Source organism: Polypterus senegalus, chromosome 1 (assembly GCF_016835505.1).
Source record: "Polypterus senegalus isolate Bchr_013 chromosome 1, ASM1683550v1, whole genome shotgun sequence".
Taxonomy (NCBI): Eukaryota; Metazoa; Chordata; class Cladistia; order Polypteriformes; family Polypteridae; genus Polypterus; species Polypterus senegalus.
The window spans coordinates 78,472,897-78,490,962 of NC_053154.1; the positions used below are offsets into that span (position 1 = coordinate 78,472,897).

The window sequence follows — 18,066 nt, forward strand, 5'->3', positions numbered from 1 at the left end:
TCTGGATGCTGTGCTGCTAAGTGTTTCCTCAAGAAGCACAAGAAACCCTTTGTAATGTCAGATTAACTAGTCTAAATGAATTATCATTAAGTCAAAAGACGAGTATGCTTCAGGTCGAGGACTCAAACAAATATACTGTATTCTTTGTGAACGTAGACTATTGTGCCACAGTTTGAACTCCCTAAATGACTCTCATTATAAAGAGACCCCCAGTAGGTGATTTAACAACAGCTGCTGTACTCAGTAAGCATGTTGGGTTTCTAAAGTAAAAATGTATTTCTTTGTTTAAGTTCTTAGAATCAGGTGACTCAGGGGTCCGGTGCTTCACAACTCCAGGACCCTCCGTTAGACTACTGTGTATGTTCTCTCTGTGATCTTGTGTGTTTCACCAAATATTTTCATTTTCATCCGCTTCATATCAGATCAGATGTCCTAGTGTTTTAGTGATTGTGTTACCTCATATCTCCGGGGTAGCTGGTTCAATATGTCCTCTCTCTGACCCAATGTGTTTTTCCAGGTACTTCAGTTTTCTGCTTTACCCTAATGATTAGGTTATTTGGTGACTCTAATTTGGTTAATTTTATGTTAATGTGGGGACTTGTACAAGCATCCTGTGCCGGGTTAATTGATAATGGAACCCTGTGCTAGGAAAAAAAGTCAGAACATGGATGTATGGGATGGGCACAAAACTAAATAAAGAACTGTAATTTGAGTTCCACTATTATTACATTTTCAAATATACTTATGAATGATGTGCTAAACTGATAACTATTAGCTTTCAAACACGGTTCTTTCCCATAAATATGTGGTGTATAGCAAGTCTATACAGTAGCTCCATAAAATAGTAATTGTTTAAACATAACCCAGAACTGGATAAGCACGTTAAGAAATGGACAGGCAAACGGATGAATGGAGTTACATAAAAAATAAATTGTATGTCACCTCACATTAATGAGATTTTAGTATTAATTGTTCTAATTTAAAAAGGATTAACATGGTATCTGTTAAACTGTATTAGTGTAAAAAGGTAAAAGATCTGTGATGTTTAATAATGCTAAAAACTGCTCCTGCATCAATTTGGCACCTATAATTAAAAAAAAAAAAGTTTTTTTCACAGAAAAGTTCAGAAAGTGATTAACTGACTTCATAATGTCAGTAATATCAATCAGTTTAATCTTTATTTTATAACATTGTGACAGGAGTCTTTGAAAATACCATAGAGACCAAAGGTATGTAAACAGTGACTTTACACAGAAAGGAATAAAGTAAAACACCAAAGAAAACCCTGCTGTTTTGCTGGACCTCCCTGCGAGGGTGTTGACTCAATGTCTAAGAATTTGGGTGGCTTGGCTGTTCGGCCATTTTAATAATCCTTTCAAAACCAATCCTACTCTTTCCTCCTCCCCTCCATCTGTGTTGAGTGTGGCACTTATCACTTGACAATACTCCAGCTCACCTCCAGAACCTTGGCTTAGTGGATCACCACAGTCAGACAGCTTTAAACATCTTGAGTCAGTCCTGCAGTCAGAAGTGGGCAACCAATACACAGTGCTCTCTGGTGCCCACTCAGACCACGTATTGCCAACTTTAAATGGCATCGGTCTTTGTATACATAAAAAGGTCAGATATCCCTGGAAGCTCCTGGCTGAGTTGCTTTCCCTCCTTTGTTTAAAGGGAGTTTTGAATGTTCCCTTCCTGGTTTCAGCTCTTTCTCTTTCTCTCTCTCTCTCTCTCTCTCTCTCTCTCACTCTCTCTCTCTCATTCTCTCTCCTGCATTGATATCCCTGCCAGTTGCCCAGTACACCCAATATACTTGCAGAACTTTTCTTGTGGTGCCTATCTTCCCACACTGGCTGTTGGTTTATACCTCCACTACTAGTGCACAGTTTTCCTTCTCTCTTTCAGTCCTGTTGGGCATTCTGTCTGTCCTATACCAAAATTTCATTATTCTCAGCCTCTTGTCCATTGTGCACCCCTACCCACAACACACTATAATTCAACAACAACAACAACAACATTTATTTACAGTATATAGCACATTTTCATACAAAAAGTAGCTCAAAGTGCTTTACATACTGAAGAAAAGAAAAATAAAAGACAAAATAAGAAATAAAAATAAGACTACATTAGTTAACATAGAAAAGGAGTAAGGGCCGATGGCCAGGGTGGACAGAAAAAACAGAAAAAACTCCTGACGGCTGGAGAAAAAAAATAAAATCTGCAGGGGTTCCAGGCCGCGGGACCGCCCAGTCCCCTCTGGGCATTCTACCTAACATAAATGAAATAGTCCTCTTTGTAGTTATGGTTCTCACGGAGTCACTTGATGTTGATGGTCATACATACTTCTGGCTTTTAATCCATCCATCATTGTTGGAACATCACAGTGCTTTGAGTAGATGCGCCACCACCAAAAGGATACTGGAAAAGGAAACAGAAGAGAGAGTAGGGGTTAGTATAGAGCCACCATGAATAGTTATTATAATGAGTTGGAGATATAGAGTATCAGGATTTTTATTACAGTGAAATTATGAGAAAGCCATGTTAAAATAATGTGTTTTCAGCAGTTTTTTAAAGTGCTCCACCGTTTTAGCCTGGCGAATTCCTATTGGCAGGCTATTCCAGATTTTAGGTGCATAAGAGCAGAAGGCCGCCTCACCACTTCTTTTAAGTTTTGTTCTTGGAATTCTAAGGAGACACTCATTTGAGGATCTGAGGTTACGATTTGGAATATAAGAAGTCAGATTTTCCGATATATAAGATGGGGCGAGATTATTTAAGGCTTTATAAACCATAAGCAGAATTTTAAAGTCAATCCTGAATGGCACAGGTAACAAAACTGGAGAAATGTGTTCAGATTTTCTTTTCCTAGTTAGGATTCTAGCAGCTGCATTCTGCACTAGTTGCAAACGATTTATGTCTTTTTTGGGTAGTCCTGAGAGGAGTGCGTTACAGTAATCTAGTCGACTGAAAACAAACGCGTGAACTAATTTCTCAGTATCTTTCAGTGACATAAGAGGTCTAACTTTAGCTATGTTTCTTAAGTGAAAAAATGCTGTCCTAATGATCTGATTAATATGCGATTTAAAATTCAGATTACAGTCAACAATTACCCCTAAGCTTTTTACCTCCATCTTGACTTTTAACCCTAATGTATCCAGTTTATTTCTAATAGCCTCATTGTATCCTTACACACTGATTAATATCACACATGGCTCCTGATATACAGCGAAGTGCAATTAGTAATAAAGTTGGTAAGATAGTGTTATTGGAAAAATAGCAAGTACTAAGGTGGCAGCAAAGAGTATTAAAGGTACTTCACTATTATCACCCATTAAGTTAGTGTATTCACCATATTTAGTGTGCCCATAATATTTGGGACAAATATATATTTTCCTTGATTTACCCCTCTGCTACGAACTTTAAAATTACAACTCCAACAAATCAGAAGTGATTAAAGTGCACATTGCAGACTTTAATTCAAGGGAATGTGCATACATTTCAATCACACCATGGCAGAGGGGTAAATTAAGGAAAAATGTGTCTTTGTTACAAACATTGTGGAGGGCACTGTATATGGGCAGAAACCTTTAAAGAATAAGGAGTCGTGGCTTCACTTGCTCTAAATGACTGTCCAGTGGCACATTACTCAAACCATAGAGCGTTCCTTATGAACCACTGGTATCATCTAAATCAGACCCTTGAGAGTTGTACTGGACACACTCCTACTATTCCAGTTCTCTCTGTTGCTGCGATCCTTGCAATAGGGTTTCTTTTTTATTAAGAAACCCACCTGCTGGCGTGAAGGCTAACAATTCACATGTATCTGCAGTTCATCAGATTTCTCTGTTTGACAGAACTTAAAGTCAGATTAAGGGGAGAGCTGAGCAGAAGACAGGATTCCAAAACTAAATTGTTGTAGTAGACTGTAGCTATGTTGCCATACAGGTACTGTCAGTGAATGAACACAGTCACGTAAATAGGAAACACCATGATTCAGTAAGCATGACGTGGTATTACACAGTGAGTCATGGATGGTTTCTTGTTGTTTAAATGGAATTATATCCTATCAAATAAGGATATTTGTTGCCTTTTTTTACTGAGGCAATGTACACGCAAATCTAGAATCATTTGTGATAATAAATAAGATTGGGAAGAATTTAGAAAAATTAATTTACGCACATGGTTGGGTGGGTGCATGATACAGCACTGATACAGCACATTGCTACACCGGCCACACGACGATCTACTTCAGGATCCCAAATTAGGACCCAAGCGCAGCTGTGCAATGGGTGACATCTAAGCAGCAAACTAGTTTGAATGAAAATATTATAAATAGTGATTGGAACTTTTAGGAAATAAACATATTCAAATTTAAGGTCATACCTAGAGTTCCAGTTTTACAAAGGAGTTGAGTATCTGGCTTTCAGAAATGGCATTATGAAAATAAAAGCATTATGATTTCCTTTTTAATAAGTAAACACAACAGAATTTTTATAATGAGGTGATATTTTATAGTTAAAGCAACAACATCTTTAGCTGGAGTTTTCTTGAACACTACAGGCAATTTGTCAGCCTTTACTGTCCATTTCTGCTTTCGCAAGAGTAAAAGGTCCCAGGCCCACCACTTTGATGTTGTGTCCTGCTTGATCCCAGTCCTGATGCACACATGCAGATGAAGTAAAGTAAAGCACTGACCTACAAGATGTCATCTTTGGGAAAAATTTAGTAGATCTAGTATAGCATTCAATTCCTCTAAGCAAAATAGACATGATTAGAAAGTAAACGAAATATTAGGATATATAGCATCATAAAAACTATTAATTATGTGCTACCACATCAGGAGTACTTTGTATTTGTTGTCATCAAAGCAGGTCAAGTAACTTTGCAGAAAAGAGCAAGCAAGTGCATCTCTTGGCTAATAGACATGCCCTGCTCTGCCAGGCTAAGAATATTGAACCTCTTTAGTCTGTTGCAGAAGTCTACATGGACCCCTAACACAGGTCTTCAACCTTCACAATGGCACTGTAAAGGCTGATTAATTTAAATCATGTGTTCAGAAACACTGGTTACAATTAAGAAGTGCATTCATGATAGAATCTAGGCACCACTGCAATACACAAAGGTTTGTGGGAATTTGGAACAAACTAGCAAATCATGAAATAGAGTAGGAAACCTTGACTTTTAAAAAAGCATCTGGATATGACACTGAGATGATTTAGCTAATAGTTACATTGATAAGCTTCATTGACTTTCTGGTGCCCTCTTATTTGTTCAAGGAGTTGTCAAAAATGTTTTCAGCTAGACTTTCTATGGGTAACACCAAAATAACTAAACAAGTTTGACTTTTTTACATAATCCTTTATTATTAATATTCACTAATACACTTGTTACAACATTCACAAAGCTTTTCTGTGCCAGTGAGACAGTGCCATTAAGGCAGTGCTTCAGACTGGAAAACAAGTGGTAGAACAGGTTTTTCTGGATTTGACTGTTGTAATCTCAGAAAGCGTGTGCCAGATAAATTTCCCCAAACTACTGCTTCTATGTTTAATATAAAGAATAATAACATGTAGAGCAGTGGTGCCAAACTTGCAGTAGATCCTGGAGGGCTGCGGTGGCTGCAGGTTTGTAATTAGTGACTAATTACTGCTGCTAACTGAACAAACTTCTTTTGGCATATTTTTAATTGACTTGGTTCTTAGGACTATGACCCCTTAATTGTTTTTCTCCTTTACTAGCAACTGAGCAAAAATGGATTGTGAAACAAGACAACAGATGACTAGCACTAACCAAGTCAGAAGCCAATTCTTGCTGTTAATGAAACGCGTTATTTAAGTCCATGGTTTGTCAGTGCCCTCATTCTGCCACAGTAGACATTTCCAAAAGTGTTGATTTTCCTTTTTTTCTGAGGGCACCATCAAAAAGGATCAGGTTAACTTATTATGTGTCGTCTCACTATGTTTCCAATTACTTTTTGACTGATTAAGGAAAAAAGAAACAAGTAAGGGATCCAAGTCTTAAAAAGCCAGTCAATTAAAATGAAGGCAAAAGAAGTATTTTATTACCAATAGCAACTGGGTACTAATGAAGAAAGTGGCTGAAATGAAAATCTGCAACCACTGTGGCCATCCAGGATCTGACTTTGACACCATTGATTTAGAGAACCAAGTCAATAAGCAGTAGTGACAAAATAAAGTTATTTGATTTAAGGCCTTTTTAAATAAGTCATAGGGTCCTGAAGAAATGACATCGTTGTGCCAGTGAAAATGCAAAGCCATCCTCTTAAGTATATGTTTAGAAATCTGGAAGAAGAACAGTGATGTTTTGGAGATGTCAATGGGATTTATTGGAATTAACATCAAGGGGAGAACTGCAGAGTGAGACCGATGAATTTTTGGTCTCACTTTAATATGGGTATCCATAATAATAAAGAGTGTCACAATCAATGAAAAGGTTACTAATCATGCTATTAACAGTAATGTATTATCATAAATATCATTAAAATAGTAAGACTTCTAAAATATGTACTGTCATTTTCCATATCCTCTTAAAAATACGTAGTTTAATGGGGAACCATGATGGAATTTTAGGAGAAGGGTCAATTACTGCCATGCTGGATGAAGTATAAATGTTCAATGGTACAATTCTATATCTGGGAATGGAAATATTCCCCCCACGGTGTTCCCACCACTACAGATTAGGGTGGTATGCTTAATACAGGAATGCTTTCAATTCCATAGGACGTAAGAAGGAAGGGATCACCAGCATTTGAGTGGCGAGAAGGCAGATAATAGAGCTACGTTTTTATGGCAGGGGTACTCAGCTCCAGTCTCAGTGGTCTACAGTGGCTGCAGGTTTTAATAAAACTTGCTATTTAATTACATGGCTACATCAATCTACATCACGTTGTAGATTTTTTGTTTTCTGAGAACATTATGAGAGGATTCTGAAAACTTATTTTTTGTGGTCCGGAACAGATTTGTACTTCTTGGTCCTTCCCTTGTCTCTCATTTATTTCAAAACATTGTATTAACAAATATACTTCATGATGCATGTTCAGTGGTTTAAATGGAAGCATGTTAGCTAGAGAGATTGGATTATTTTGTCATTTGTACCTCAGTTGATAGCTGGCTGAGCAAATAGGCAATAATTAAAACCTTAATATAGCTTCTTAAAACTAAAATAGGCAATTAAAGGTTCTGAATCATAACAAATGAGTTAACTAAAACTAATCCTGAAAGACATATTGCTTTTAGTATTAGAAAAATTGATTCTAACTGAAAATTTAGTTAAGGCAAAAACTTGAAGCAACTGCGGACCTTCAGGAATGGCGTTGAGTTCCCCTATTGTACTGGTTATGGCATTCTTTTCTCATAATGGCCAAGCAGGAGCGGGTAGGTAATGGGATAAAGGACCAACCAAATCCAGAGAGTGAGCTCAAAAATAACATGTACACTGAGTAGCTAAGAGTTCGTTGTAGGAGAATCCCAGCATCCACAATGGTTCCAACTGGTAAATGCTGTATTCAGGCTGAGTGGCACGTTGAGTTTCTTAGCTGAGTATGACATTGCTGTGGACACCAGAGTCTTGTATCTTCGGTTTTTGTTTTAAGAGCTGACCCATCAAAAAGTTGTCCATCATCATTTTTGCTTTGCTCCACAGGTGGCCCTTTTGCGAATGACTTGGAGTGAGTTGTTTGTGCTCAATGCTGCACAATGCTCCATGCCTCTTCATGTGGCTCCTCTTCTGGCAGCAGCAGGCCTTCATGCCTCCCCCATGTCTGCTGACCGTGTTGTGGCCTTCATGGACCACATTCGCATTTTCCAGGAACAAGTGGAGAAACTGAAAGCCCTTCAGGTGGACTCGGCTGAATATTCCTGCCTTAAGGCCATTGTTCTCTTCACCTCTGGTGAGTGCTCTTTTTATTTCTTCATATTTAACTTTTTTTTTATAAAGGTTTTGTACATTCTTTGGAGGATGTGACAAAATGCAAGAAAAATGTGCTGAACATGCCTCCTGCTGAAAACTTAGCCCTGTTCTGACTTGGAGTGCAGTTTTCTGCTGTGACTGAGCCTGTAATTCTACCATCAATTAAAAGAAAACAAAAAATACATCAGTAGAATTTTAAATGTGGTTTTAAGTATGTGGTAGACATACCACATCCCTGTTCTGAGAAGAAAAAGAGAAGCTACTAAAAATCTGTTCACAACCACTGGTTTATCTCTGTTTTTTCTGTCTATTCTCTTCATATTTACAAAATACTCCAAGCATGTCCAAGAAGAACAAAACAGCAGCAACACAGAAATAAGAAAGACACATATTCAGTTGTGTATATACATTTCCTGATATTGGGGTTCAGTGGTCACATAGTGTCTTGAACTGCTGCCTCACTGCTTCAGAGTTCTTGGCTCAATACTTTGGCCCTTCACTCTCTGTACATCCTCTCCTTGTTGGTGTTGCCTTTTCTCCAGGTTCTTCAATTTTTGTTTCAAATACCAAAGTAGCACATTGTATAATTCACTATAGGTGTACATATGAATAGAACTGGAACTGCATGCATTGTTGGTGCCTAACTTGCTTCCCATGACACCAGGATGGCCTATGAGCTCCACAACCCTGACCCGGATTAAGCAAGCCCAATAATGGGTGGCTGTCATCATCAGGGCTAGGTAGCCTGTATGCTGACTTTTTGCCAGACATCCTTAGGTTTAATAAATAATCAGCATCAGCACTGCTAGAAATTAAATTGACAATTCATTTATGGTGTCTAAAGAAGGTTTATTTCAATCCCTATGCTTTGTAGTGCTTTAGTGGGTCATCTACTTGGGTTTATAGGGTTTCCAGGATTTATAGAGTCATTATTGTCATATGAAATTCTTAACTTGTATATGCAAAACAACATGTAACATGTTGCCAGTCTATAGTGGCATATTTAGTGAGCATAGCTGCCTTAACTCAAAACTAATATACCTAACAAAATCTCAAAACACCTTTGTCATTAACTAGCAGCAACAATTAAGAAATGTAGGATAAATTATTCAATACCGAATAGGGATGGGCAGGCAGTTATAATGTATTATATCTAAATAATTAAGGCGTTGTACCTCAGGTCGTGGGTCATTGCTATAATCATATCTCACTCTGTGATTCTGGGGTAACACCATCAAACCTGGGGGTTTCCTGATTTAACCACTTGGCAACAAATGTCTGTGTGGAGTTTGCATGTCCGCCCCATATCTGCATGGATTTTCATCCCACATCCTTAAAGATATGTTGGTTAGTTTGATTGGCCTATTGTGGTGTGAACAAGAGCAGGCCCTACAATGGATTAGTGTCCTTTCTAGGGATGATTTTGCTTGTTGCTGCTGGTATAGCCTCAGGCTCTCAGCCATCCTTACCTGGATTAAATAAATCAGAGAATGTCACGCTGCATAAAAATAGTAAGTGAGGGGATGCATGCCTTAATGCGCATATGAAAAAGAGAAAAAGTAAAAGATTTTAAACACATCTCTCCTCATTATCCAGTTCTTGTGTTTCTGACATGCTGTTTACTTTCCAGCACGGGATTAATATGATTTTTCTAGATACACAATATATTGCATATATTTACATATACTGTAAAAGTCTGCACAGTGATGGTATGCAAGCTTCCCTTCCATCCAGTGGTAGCATTGACACAGTATGAATTGTGCTGTATTATGCTAGTGAAATGGACCATTCAATTAATGCAAAAATAATAAAAAAAAAACACTAAGAACAAAAAAATTCCCCAGTATCCAAAAATTTGACATCTTCTGCTTACCCTAGCAGCAACCAGAGTTGATCCTTTACATCTCTCTTTTTTATTGCAACTCTCCATTATTGAAGTGACCCGCTTTTAATGTCTGAATAAAAGATGTTATAAATAGAGAACATGGCATGGAAACCTTCCCCATGACCTACATAACCTCTATAGCCGGGAGCTGCTGCTTGCTGATCCAGCCCCTGCTGTTCTCAGCCTGCACTTCATGTCAGTGCAGCTTCTCTGGGTAGCTACTGTAAAATAAAAAAGCCTGCACACGAGCACACACACTCAGAAACACACACACAGCAAGCCCTCGTAGTAGCAGCTTGGAGCTGATGCATTAGACAACAGACAGACAGACTCCTTTAAGCCTCATTTACCACGGCTGCAAAGAGACAACCTCCTCCCTGCTGAAGCCTGCAAATGGCTGGAGAAGCATGTTATGATATGATTATGTTTATTTAAATCTTATCTAGTTATTGTTTTTTAATTTTTCTCATTTTGATGGTTATCGCCAATAAAAGGGGCCATTAAAACACTTTCTCAAAGCTGCAGTATATTTTGTTCTGTAGCCTTTTAGGATCTATAATAATAAAATATACTTAAAAAATAAATAAAATGCTATATAATTCTCCTCCTTTGTCTCTCGATGAATGCCCTAAAGTACTAACATTCAATTTACAAATAACAAGCCTATTTTTTTTGCTTCCTGCATTTTCACACTTTCTACTTGACTATTCATATTAGTCACACATCTCTATGGCTCCTTATGAATCTAAATAAAATAGATTAAAAATGAGTGCACCAGTGGATGGATAATAGGCCAGTTTGGAACATGTAATAAAGTTTAATGTCAGTCTCTTTTCATATTCACTCTCAAGTGATTTGTTATGGACTGTATTGTTATAAATTATAAGCTGCATGAAAGATGCCACATAAACTAATCAATAATCACTTGATTAAGATTCATTTTTAATATCCACTATTAAATGGACAGCTTGTACCAATGTGATTTAGGAAAATCAATATACTGTGCATAGAATACATTAGAATGCCCAGCAAGGCAATATTCAATTATCTGGCGCACTTACCAGGGAGAGGCACAACCTTCCAATTACCACACCATTTGTACACTAGAACAGAGTAAATCAAGGACAGACAATGTTTAAAAAGGCACTCTGTGTACTCTAGCTCTTCTGCCACACCCAAAAACATTAATTTTCGGTTATTCTGCAACTCTAAACTGGCACCATCTCAGTGAGAGTAAGTGTATGTGTGAGGGTGGTCTCCAGTGGGTGGATGTCGGTTCAGGTTCAGTTCCTGATATGCGCCCAGTGCTACCAGGATTGGCTCCTGTGCCACTGACCCAGAACCAGATTAAACAGACTTGATATTGGATAAAATATCTAGGAATCTTGTTCATGAGAGAGGGAAGAAAGGAGCTGGCGATCAACTGGCTAATCAGAGCAGCATCCACAGTCTTGTGGACATTGTACCAGTCAGTCATGGTGAAGAGGGAGCTAAGCCAAAAGGCAACACTCATTATTTACCGGTCAATCTATGTCCCTGCCCTCACCCATGGTCATGGGCTGTGGGTAGTGACAGAAAGAACTAGATTGCAGAGAAATGTGCTTCCTTTGCTGTGTGTCTAGGATCAGCCTTAGAGATAGGGTGAGAAGGTTCAGACATTTGGGAGGAGCCCAAAGTAAAGCCACTGCTCCTTCATGTTGAAAGGAGCCAGGTGAGGTGGTTTGGTCATGTGATTAGGATGCCTCCTTTGGGAGGTGTTTCATGCAAATCCAATCAGGAGGAGAACTAAGGGCAGAACCAGGACACGATGAAGAGATTATATCTTTTGCCTTGCCTGCGAATGCCTCGGTATCCCCCCAAGAGGAGCTGGAGGAGGAGGCGTGGAAAAGGAATGTCTGAGAATCATTGGTTAGACTGCTGCCCCCGTGACCTGGATTTAGATAAGTGTCAGAAAGTGAATTTATGGATGGGTGGATGGAAGTAGAACCCCAATGAACAACTTATCAGTAGGAAGCTAAAGCAGAATTAAAGTTGATGTGATCAGAAACAATTGTTCATTAAAATAATTTTGTGGTAAAATCATGAAAAAAATGTAACTGTTTGATGAGGCACTGTAAAACTAGAAAATGCTCTTAAGCCCATAGTCAGAATAAATTAGTCCTGTAATAGTAGTAGCAGTGCTTGTATTGGCATGTGTACTGAGTGCCCAGTGGTTACAGCCAATTTCTCACAGCTCCACAAGGAGAGACTCCGTTTTCAGTTTGGTTACTGTCATTGTGGAGATTGTGCGCTCTCTCCATGTTTGTGTGTTTTTTCCCCCAAATACTTTGTTTTTTTTTTTCATATACCAAAAATGTGCCTGCTAGATTATCAAGTATAAGTAGGCCTAATTTGAGGGAGTGTGGGTATAGTAATAAGTATGCATTGTGATGGGCTGACACCCTGTTCAGACTCAGGCCGGAGTTATACTTCACGCGTCGCGACGCATGCTGCAGCAGACGCTCCAGCTACGCAAGCGTTGTAGTGTTCATACTTGCATGCGTACTTTACGTAAATCTGGAGGAATCCACCAGGTGGCAGTGCGAGATATTATCACAGTGAGAACATGTTCGGCTTCTCTGTGTTGTGAATTGCCTAGAACATTCATTAAATTCCGATGACACCTTACCGCAATATCTCTGAAAAGGATGTTTAGTGATTAAATCCATCAATCCAGGGATGTGCCCATTCCAGCAAGCATTGGGCACGAGTGAGAAACAGTCCCTTGACGAGGCCTCAGCTCATTGCAAGGTAAATACAAGCACTCGCATACACTAGCGTCATTTTAGTGGCACCAAATGCCCAAATCTGCATATCTTTGGAAGGAAACCGGAGCACAGTGAGGAATACAAGCAGGAAATACCAGCAACATAACTCCCTACGAGACAGCAGTGCTATCGCTCCACCACCGTGACACCCCCATGTGTGTAATTATTCCCCCATGTGTGTAATTATTAACAGTATTCATTATTTAAACGAAATTATATGTAAAATGTAACATACACACTTTAATGCATTTCATCATGAAAGTGATATTAAGTATAAATCTAAAGATTCTAAATGTGCAGAGAGTTGGAATATCATACATTTAATTTGTTCTGTTTGGCGATCTATTGCTGCTTTCCGCTGCTGTCAGGTCCAAGAAGCTCGTAGAGCTTAAAAACTGGGATGACGTTTACGATGGTCTGCATTAATGATAAAGTAAACTACGAAGTTAAAGTGGACATTTTGAGATTAAAGCCGAAATTTCCTCTTTAATCACAAAATACACGTTTTCACAGTGTCACCACTTTTTTCTCAGTGGCTCAAATATAACGCTATACATTATGTTGCTATTGTTAAGTTGCAAAAATAAAAAAATAAAAAGACGGCACAAAAGATGGTATATGAGACTTTTAAAATATATCGTATCATTACGTTCGGGAATATGCGACGCTTGAATATAAAAGCACCACGAATGCATCTGTATGTCGGCATTTTGCTTCACCACATTGTAGCATTCATCCCGTAGGATCTACATAGAGGCTTTCTGTCACATGTAGATAGTAAACAGAGATACTGACGTCACGTTACGACTTTTAGCACACTGCACCCCCCGACTTTTTGCTGGTACTGCAAGTCGCACACGCGTTGCGTTAATTTCTGAGGACCTGCTCAGAGGACACATGAAATGAACGCTGGGAACGCGTGGCAGCCATGATGCGGGCGCATACGCGTTCTGAGCATGAAGTATAAATCGGCCCTTAGTCCTAGCCTATACTTCTAAGAGAGGTTCTAACCTGTGTGATCCTAAGCAGATTCATGAGTGAGGTGATGGATGTTTAGTTTTATAGAATTGATAATCCAGAGGAAAATAAAATGTCAAAGCAACTGAAAAACATGAGAAAATAAATCTCATCCACTTAGTACAAAATATTTCTCTATTTCTAGTTTCCACACCTCTCTTTTAACGAGTTTCACCCTTCCATCTACTTGTCAGTTGACCTTATCTGCTTTCAACCCCATTTGTTATTTCTAAAAATTAGTTTATGCACCCCAAAGCATACCATACCATAACATTCTCAAACACGCCTAGTCCAGTTCAGGTTGAAGACAGAGTTTATACTTGCAGTCTTGGATGGGGTAAGGAAACATATTGTTAGAGCAAAATTAATATTAGGGTCTGTTACCAGATTTGTTCAGGTACACTGATTCAGAATTGCTGTTTGAAATGACGCTCACATCTATGGCATGTGGGAGAGAAACTGCTGTACTTGGAGGAAAAAAAAACAATGTAGATATGGGGAGAACAGTGACATAGAATATGAACCCAGACCACTATGCCAGAGGGAGTAGTGCTAACTATGAGTGAAATTATAAAATTTCCACACTTGTATATTTTCGTTGGAAATGGTGAACGTGGGAGGAGTAGTAATTGGGCATTAAAAAGTTGGTACGATGCTGGGAGAAATGCATCACAAACAAAAGGTGACTATGTACAGAAGTGTTGTAATTTGTTTTTGAAATTCTTAATAAATAGAGTTAAAAAAAAGTGCGGAAATTTTTTGAACATCCCTCTTACTACCACCACTCCAACACAGAAAATATTTTGTTAAAATGCAGGCTAAGGCAATGTGTGATGGACTTGCCCAAGAAAGTGTGTTGCTGTTTTTATTCCTTTGGTTGCGATGTTTCCCTGGATTATAAGTATCCTTACCTGATCTGGATCCTCCACATAACTGAGTCTCTCATCTTTCTTTCTTATTGCCATTTCTTTTAGATGCAATGGGCCTGTCTGATGTCAGTCATGTGGAAAGCATCCAGGAAAAGTCCCAGTGTGCTCTGGAAGAATATGAACGCAACCAGTACCCCAGTCAACCCAATCGCTTTGGACGTCTGCTGTTGCGTCTACCTTCTCTACGTATAGTTTCTTCTCCGGTCATTGAGCAGTTGTTTTTTGTGAGGCTGGTGGGTAAGACTCCCATCGAAACCCTGCTAAGGGACATGCTGCTGTCAGGTTCCAGTTTCAACTGGCCATATATCCCTATGCAGAGGGACCGGGGTCTGACGCTGCACTACAATGAGACTGGTCACTGATGTGCTTCTTTACTGGTGTCCTGCCCATGCCAAAATAAGGCCAGAAAAGTCTGTCTTACTGCATTGGCTAAGGGTTTTACACTGCATCATAGAGAGACTGGACACTGCACCTTCAAAGCAGGAATTATACTTCTTTTTTATTATTATTTTTTGTTTTGTTTTAGTAATTCATGTTAAAAACTGTTCTAAACATGTGACTGGCTTGCCACTGCATTTCTGTTACTTAATCCTAAACTGAAGAAACCAGATCTCAGCTATCTGTTTTTACGCTTGTTTGAAGGTAAAGTGAAAAAAAAAACAACATTTTTTCACAGCCAATATTTCACACTTGAGCTGCAAAAGAAAACCGAAGTAATGTTTGAAAGCGTGAGAGGAAGCGAGAAATTCCCATTATTTCCAATAGGTGATTACAGATATTGCAGGAGCCAAATAAACATCAAGGGTAAATTGAATCCCCATCGAGTGTGCACTCTGAAGTGTTTAAGTGGGTTGTTGTGTTTCCTTCCCTGGAACACAGATCTGCATCAGGGGATCAGTCATTGTTATCTGAGATCATCATGCTGTACCCCATTGTAGTTAACGCTTCACCTGCAGAAAGCACCAGGACCTTCTACAGAAGTGTGAACATGACCTTGAGTTACAGAGTTGACCTCTTGGTCCACATTTGTGTGAAGAGCTTGACCTGCTGACTCATTTAAGAAGAGAACAATTAATTCATGCTATCCTGGTTGAAAGCACAGCATTTATCACATCTGACAACACTCAAGAATAGCCACACCATAATACTAAGCAAGAAAACGGTGGACTTGGGGCCTATTCTGTTTGAAGAATCCTTCTTTTCTAATTTAACTCTGAGCCTTTCCGCAAAACACATGTAGGGGGGTCAATTGATACTAAATAGATGGATACTGTGAAGATGTACAACTCAGGGCTTTATGGCCAAATATGGGAAACAAATTTAGATTTGCTGACATTATTTTTTTTTTTGAGACAAGACTGTCAAAAATGTGTTGAAGCGACTGGTCATTTTTTATAATCAGTCTTTAATTATTATTTATGAAGCTCACTCAACAACCAAAGTGAATTCAAGGCACTTTACAGGACATAAGAGCTCAACTATGGTAAAGTCTCAATCCATCTAGGTATCAAAAGGAGTCAAACTACTTGGTGTGAGTCCAATTTTTGGCAGCAAACTTCTTTACAATGACCTTATAAGAAGATTTTTTTAGTCGCAACTGAAAATAAGGCAAATTAATTTGCCAGTACTGCTCAGAATAAGAACTGAACTGGCAAGGGCCTCCAAAGCTCTCACATCGCCAAGATTTTTAATTTTGTAACAGCTTAGCCTCCAGTTTTTGGTTAACCAGCTGCTTTGCTCTGTCAATATAATATCAATGGCTCATTGTACATTTTTTATTGAATTTTTTGTATGACATATTCATTTTTATGACACTTTTACTTATGAGTTTTAGCTCTTGCTCATTCATTGTTTGCATTGCAAGGACAGGGTGAAAGGATGGATTATGAGTGAAAGGATGATCCTTGCAAAGAGCTTTTCTTCTGCTATACAGTTACACTTTCATAGCTACAACTCATCATTTTACTGTGGCTACAGCACTAAGTGTTAATGTTACCAGGGGTAGCCGAGCAGCCCCAGAATAGTCAACGGAGTGGAGGAGTGAGCTGATGATACCAACCAAAGAAAAACAGGTAGACTTTGCAAATTGTATATGGTCTTCCTCACATAATCCATCATTTAATGGAATCAATCACAGTTAGTAAATGTAATGAATGAATTTTAAGAGGATATCAATGAAGTGAAGGGTGCAATAGTTTGCAGCAGATGATTTACACAGCCAGCCAGACTGTTACTAGAGACAGAGGAGCGGGTCTTCTTCCATAAAAGTCTGACAATATCTGTTAAGCATACAGTGCATCACTGTCAACTGCTAAACAAGAGGGTTTTATTTCTTTGCAAACTGTTTATATTCTATGAGCGAACAATAGGATTTTTGTATAGTCAGCTGAAGTGTAACCAGAACATTACAGAATTCAATAAAAATATTTATGCTAAAACAGCCACACTTTACCCATATGATATTTAGCTAGCTGTTGTGTGCTTAAATCAGGAGGCAAGGTTTCCTCTTTCACTGATCCATTATGAAGTTTTACTCAACACCCCTCCAAAGGCCACTTCTGACATTCTTAAGTTTAAGTCAAGGTAACAGATGTATAATTTGTCAATAAACATGACACAAGAAAATAAACAGAAAAAAAATTAACAGAAAACCAAGAAGTGTTGTATCCTTCTCATAGTAATGGAACACTTCTTTCAGAAAGAGACAACAGATTACATAGTAAAGAGTGGAAGGCAGGTGACCTGACTGTGTCTTTGGATGTGAAACAAGTTTGTATAAAATGACAATTTGTCCTCAACAACCCTGTAGAGTTTTGTGTTCTTCTGCAGTGGTTTAATAAAATAATTTTTGAAGTTTAAACTGGCTGAAATTATTCATTAGAGTCGGAGAACAGTTCCTATTTTACAAACATTTATGAGTATTCATTCATTTAGTAATCAATCTACTGTCTGTGTGTAGTGACATTCAGACAAAGCTCTTTAACAATTTGCAAAGCAATATTAAAAAAATACATAGTGATTGCTCCTTGTATTTCCTGAGCGTCTTACTCCATTACAGACAGTAGACGCATGACGGAAACCACACATCACCTTCAACCTAGGCATCCCTGTGACGATGAGGGTTCGGCTCCACACTCCCATCGCTGTTTGGGAGCCTGTGAACCCTACACCGTCGATAATGTCACAGAGTTGAGCTAGACAGTTGAGGCAATAAACAATTGAGCAAGGGGATGGTTCAAATGTGCAAAGTGCTTTTATTAAAAGAGTCAACAATCAAAAAACAAAGTGTTCAATAAATAGTGCTGTGCAATTCCAAGTTCAAATAAATAATCCAATAAAACATGTGGAGGTTAAAAACAATAGAAAAAAACTTCTTTTAAAACAAGGTTAAAACGTACCACAGGAAGCAGTTTTCAAAAACAAACAACAATGCCAAGCTCAGTGCTTCTTTTCGGTTAGCGTCTCACCTGCTTCTCCCATACGGGCCCTTCAACAGGCG

At 38.6% G+C, this 18,066-nt stretch overlaps 1 protein-coding gene across 4 annotated transcripts in view; it reads left to right on the plus strand.

Moving 5' to 3' along the window:
- Positions 1-17,427, plus strand: part of nr2f5 (nuclear receptor subfamily 2, group F, member 5) — a 56,773-nt gene extending 39,346 nt beyond the window's left edge. For all 4 annotated transcript variants that reach the window (XM_039751394.1, XM_039751402.1, XM_039751377.1 and 1 more), the window contains exons 3-4: positions 7,663-7,909; positions 14,613-17,427. In XM_039751394.1, the coding sequence (XP_039607328.1) occupies positions 7,663-7,909; positions 14,613-14,929 (564 nt within the window). In that variant the 3' untranslated portion in view covers positions 14,930-17,427. The remainder of the gene's footprint in view (positions 1-7,662; positions 7,910-14,612) is intronic.
- The last annotated feature ends 639 nt before the right edge of the window (positions 17,428-18,066 follow it).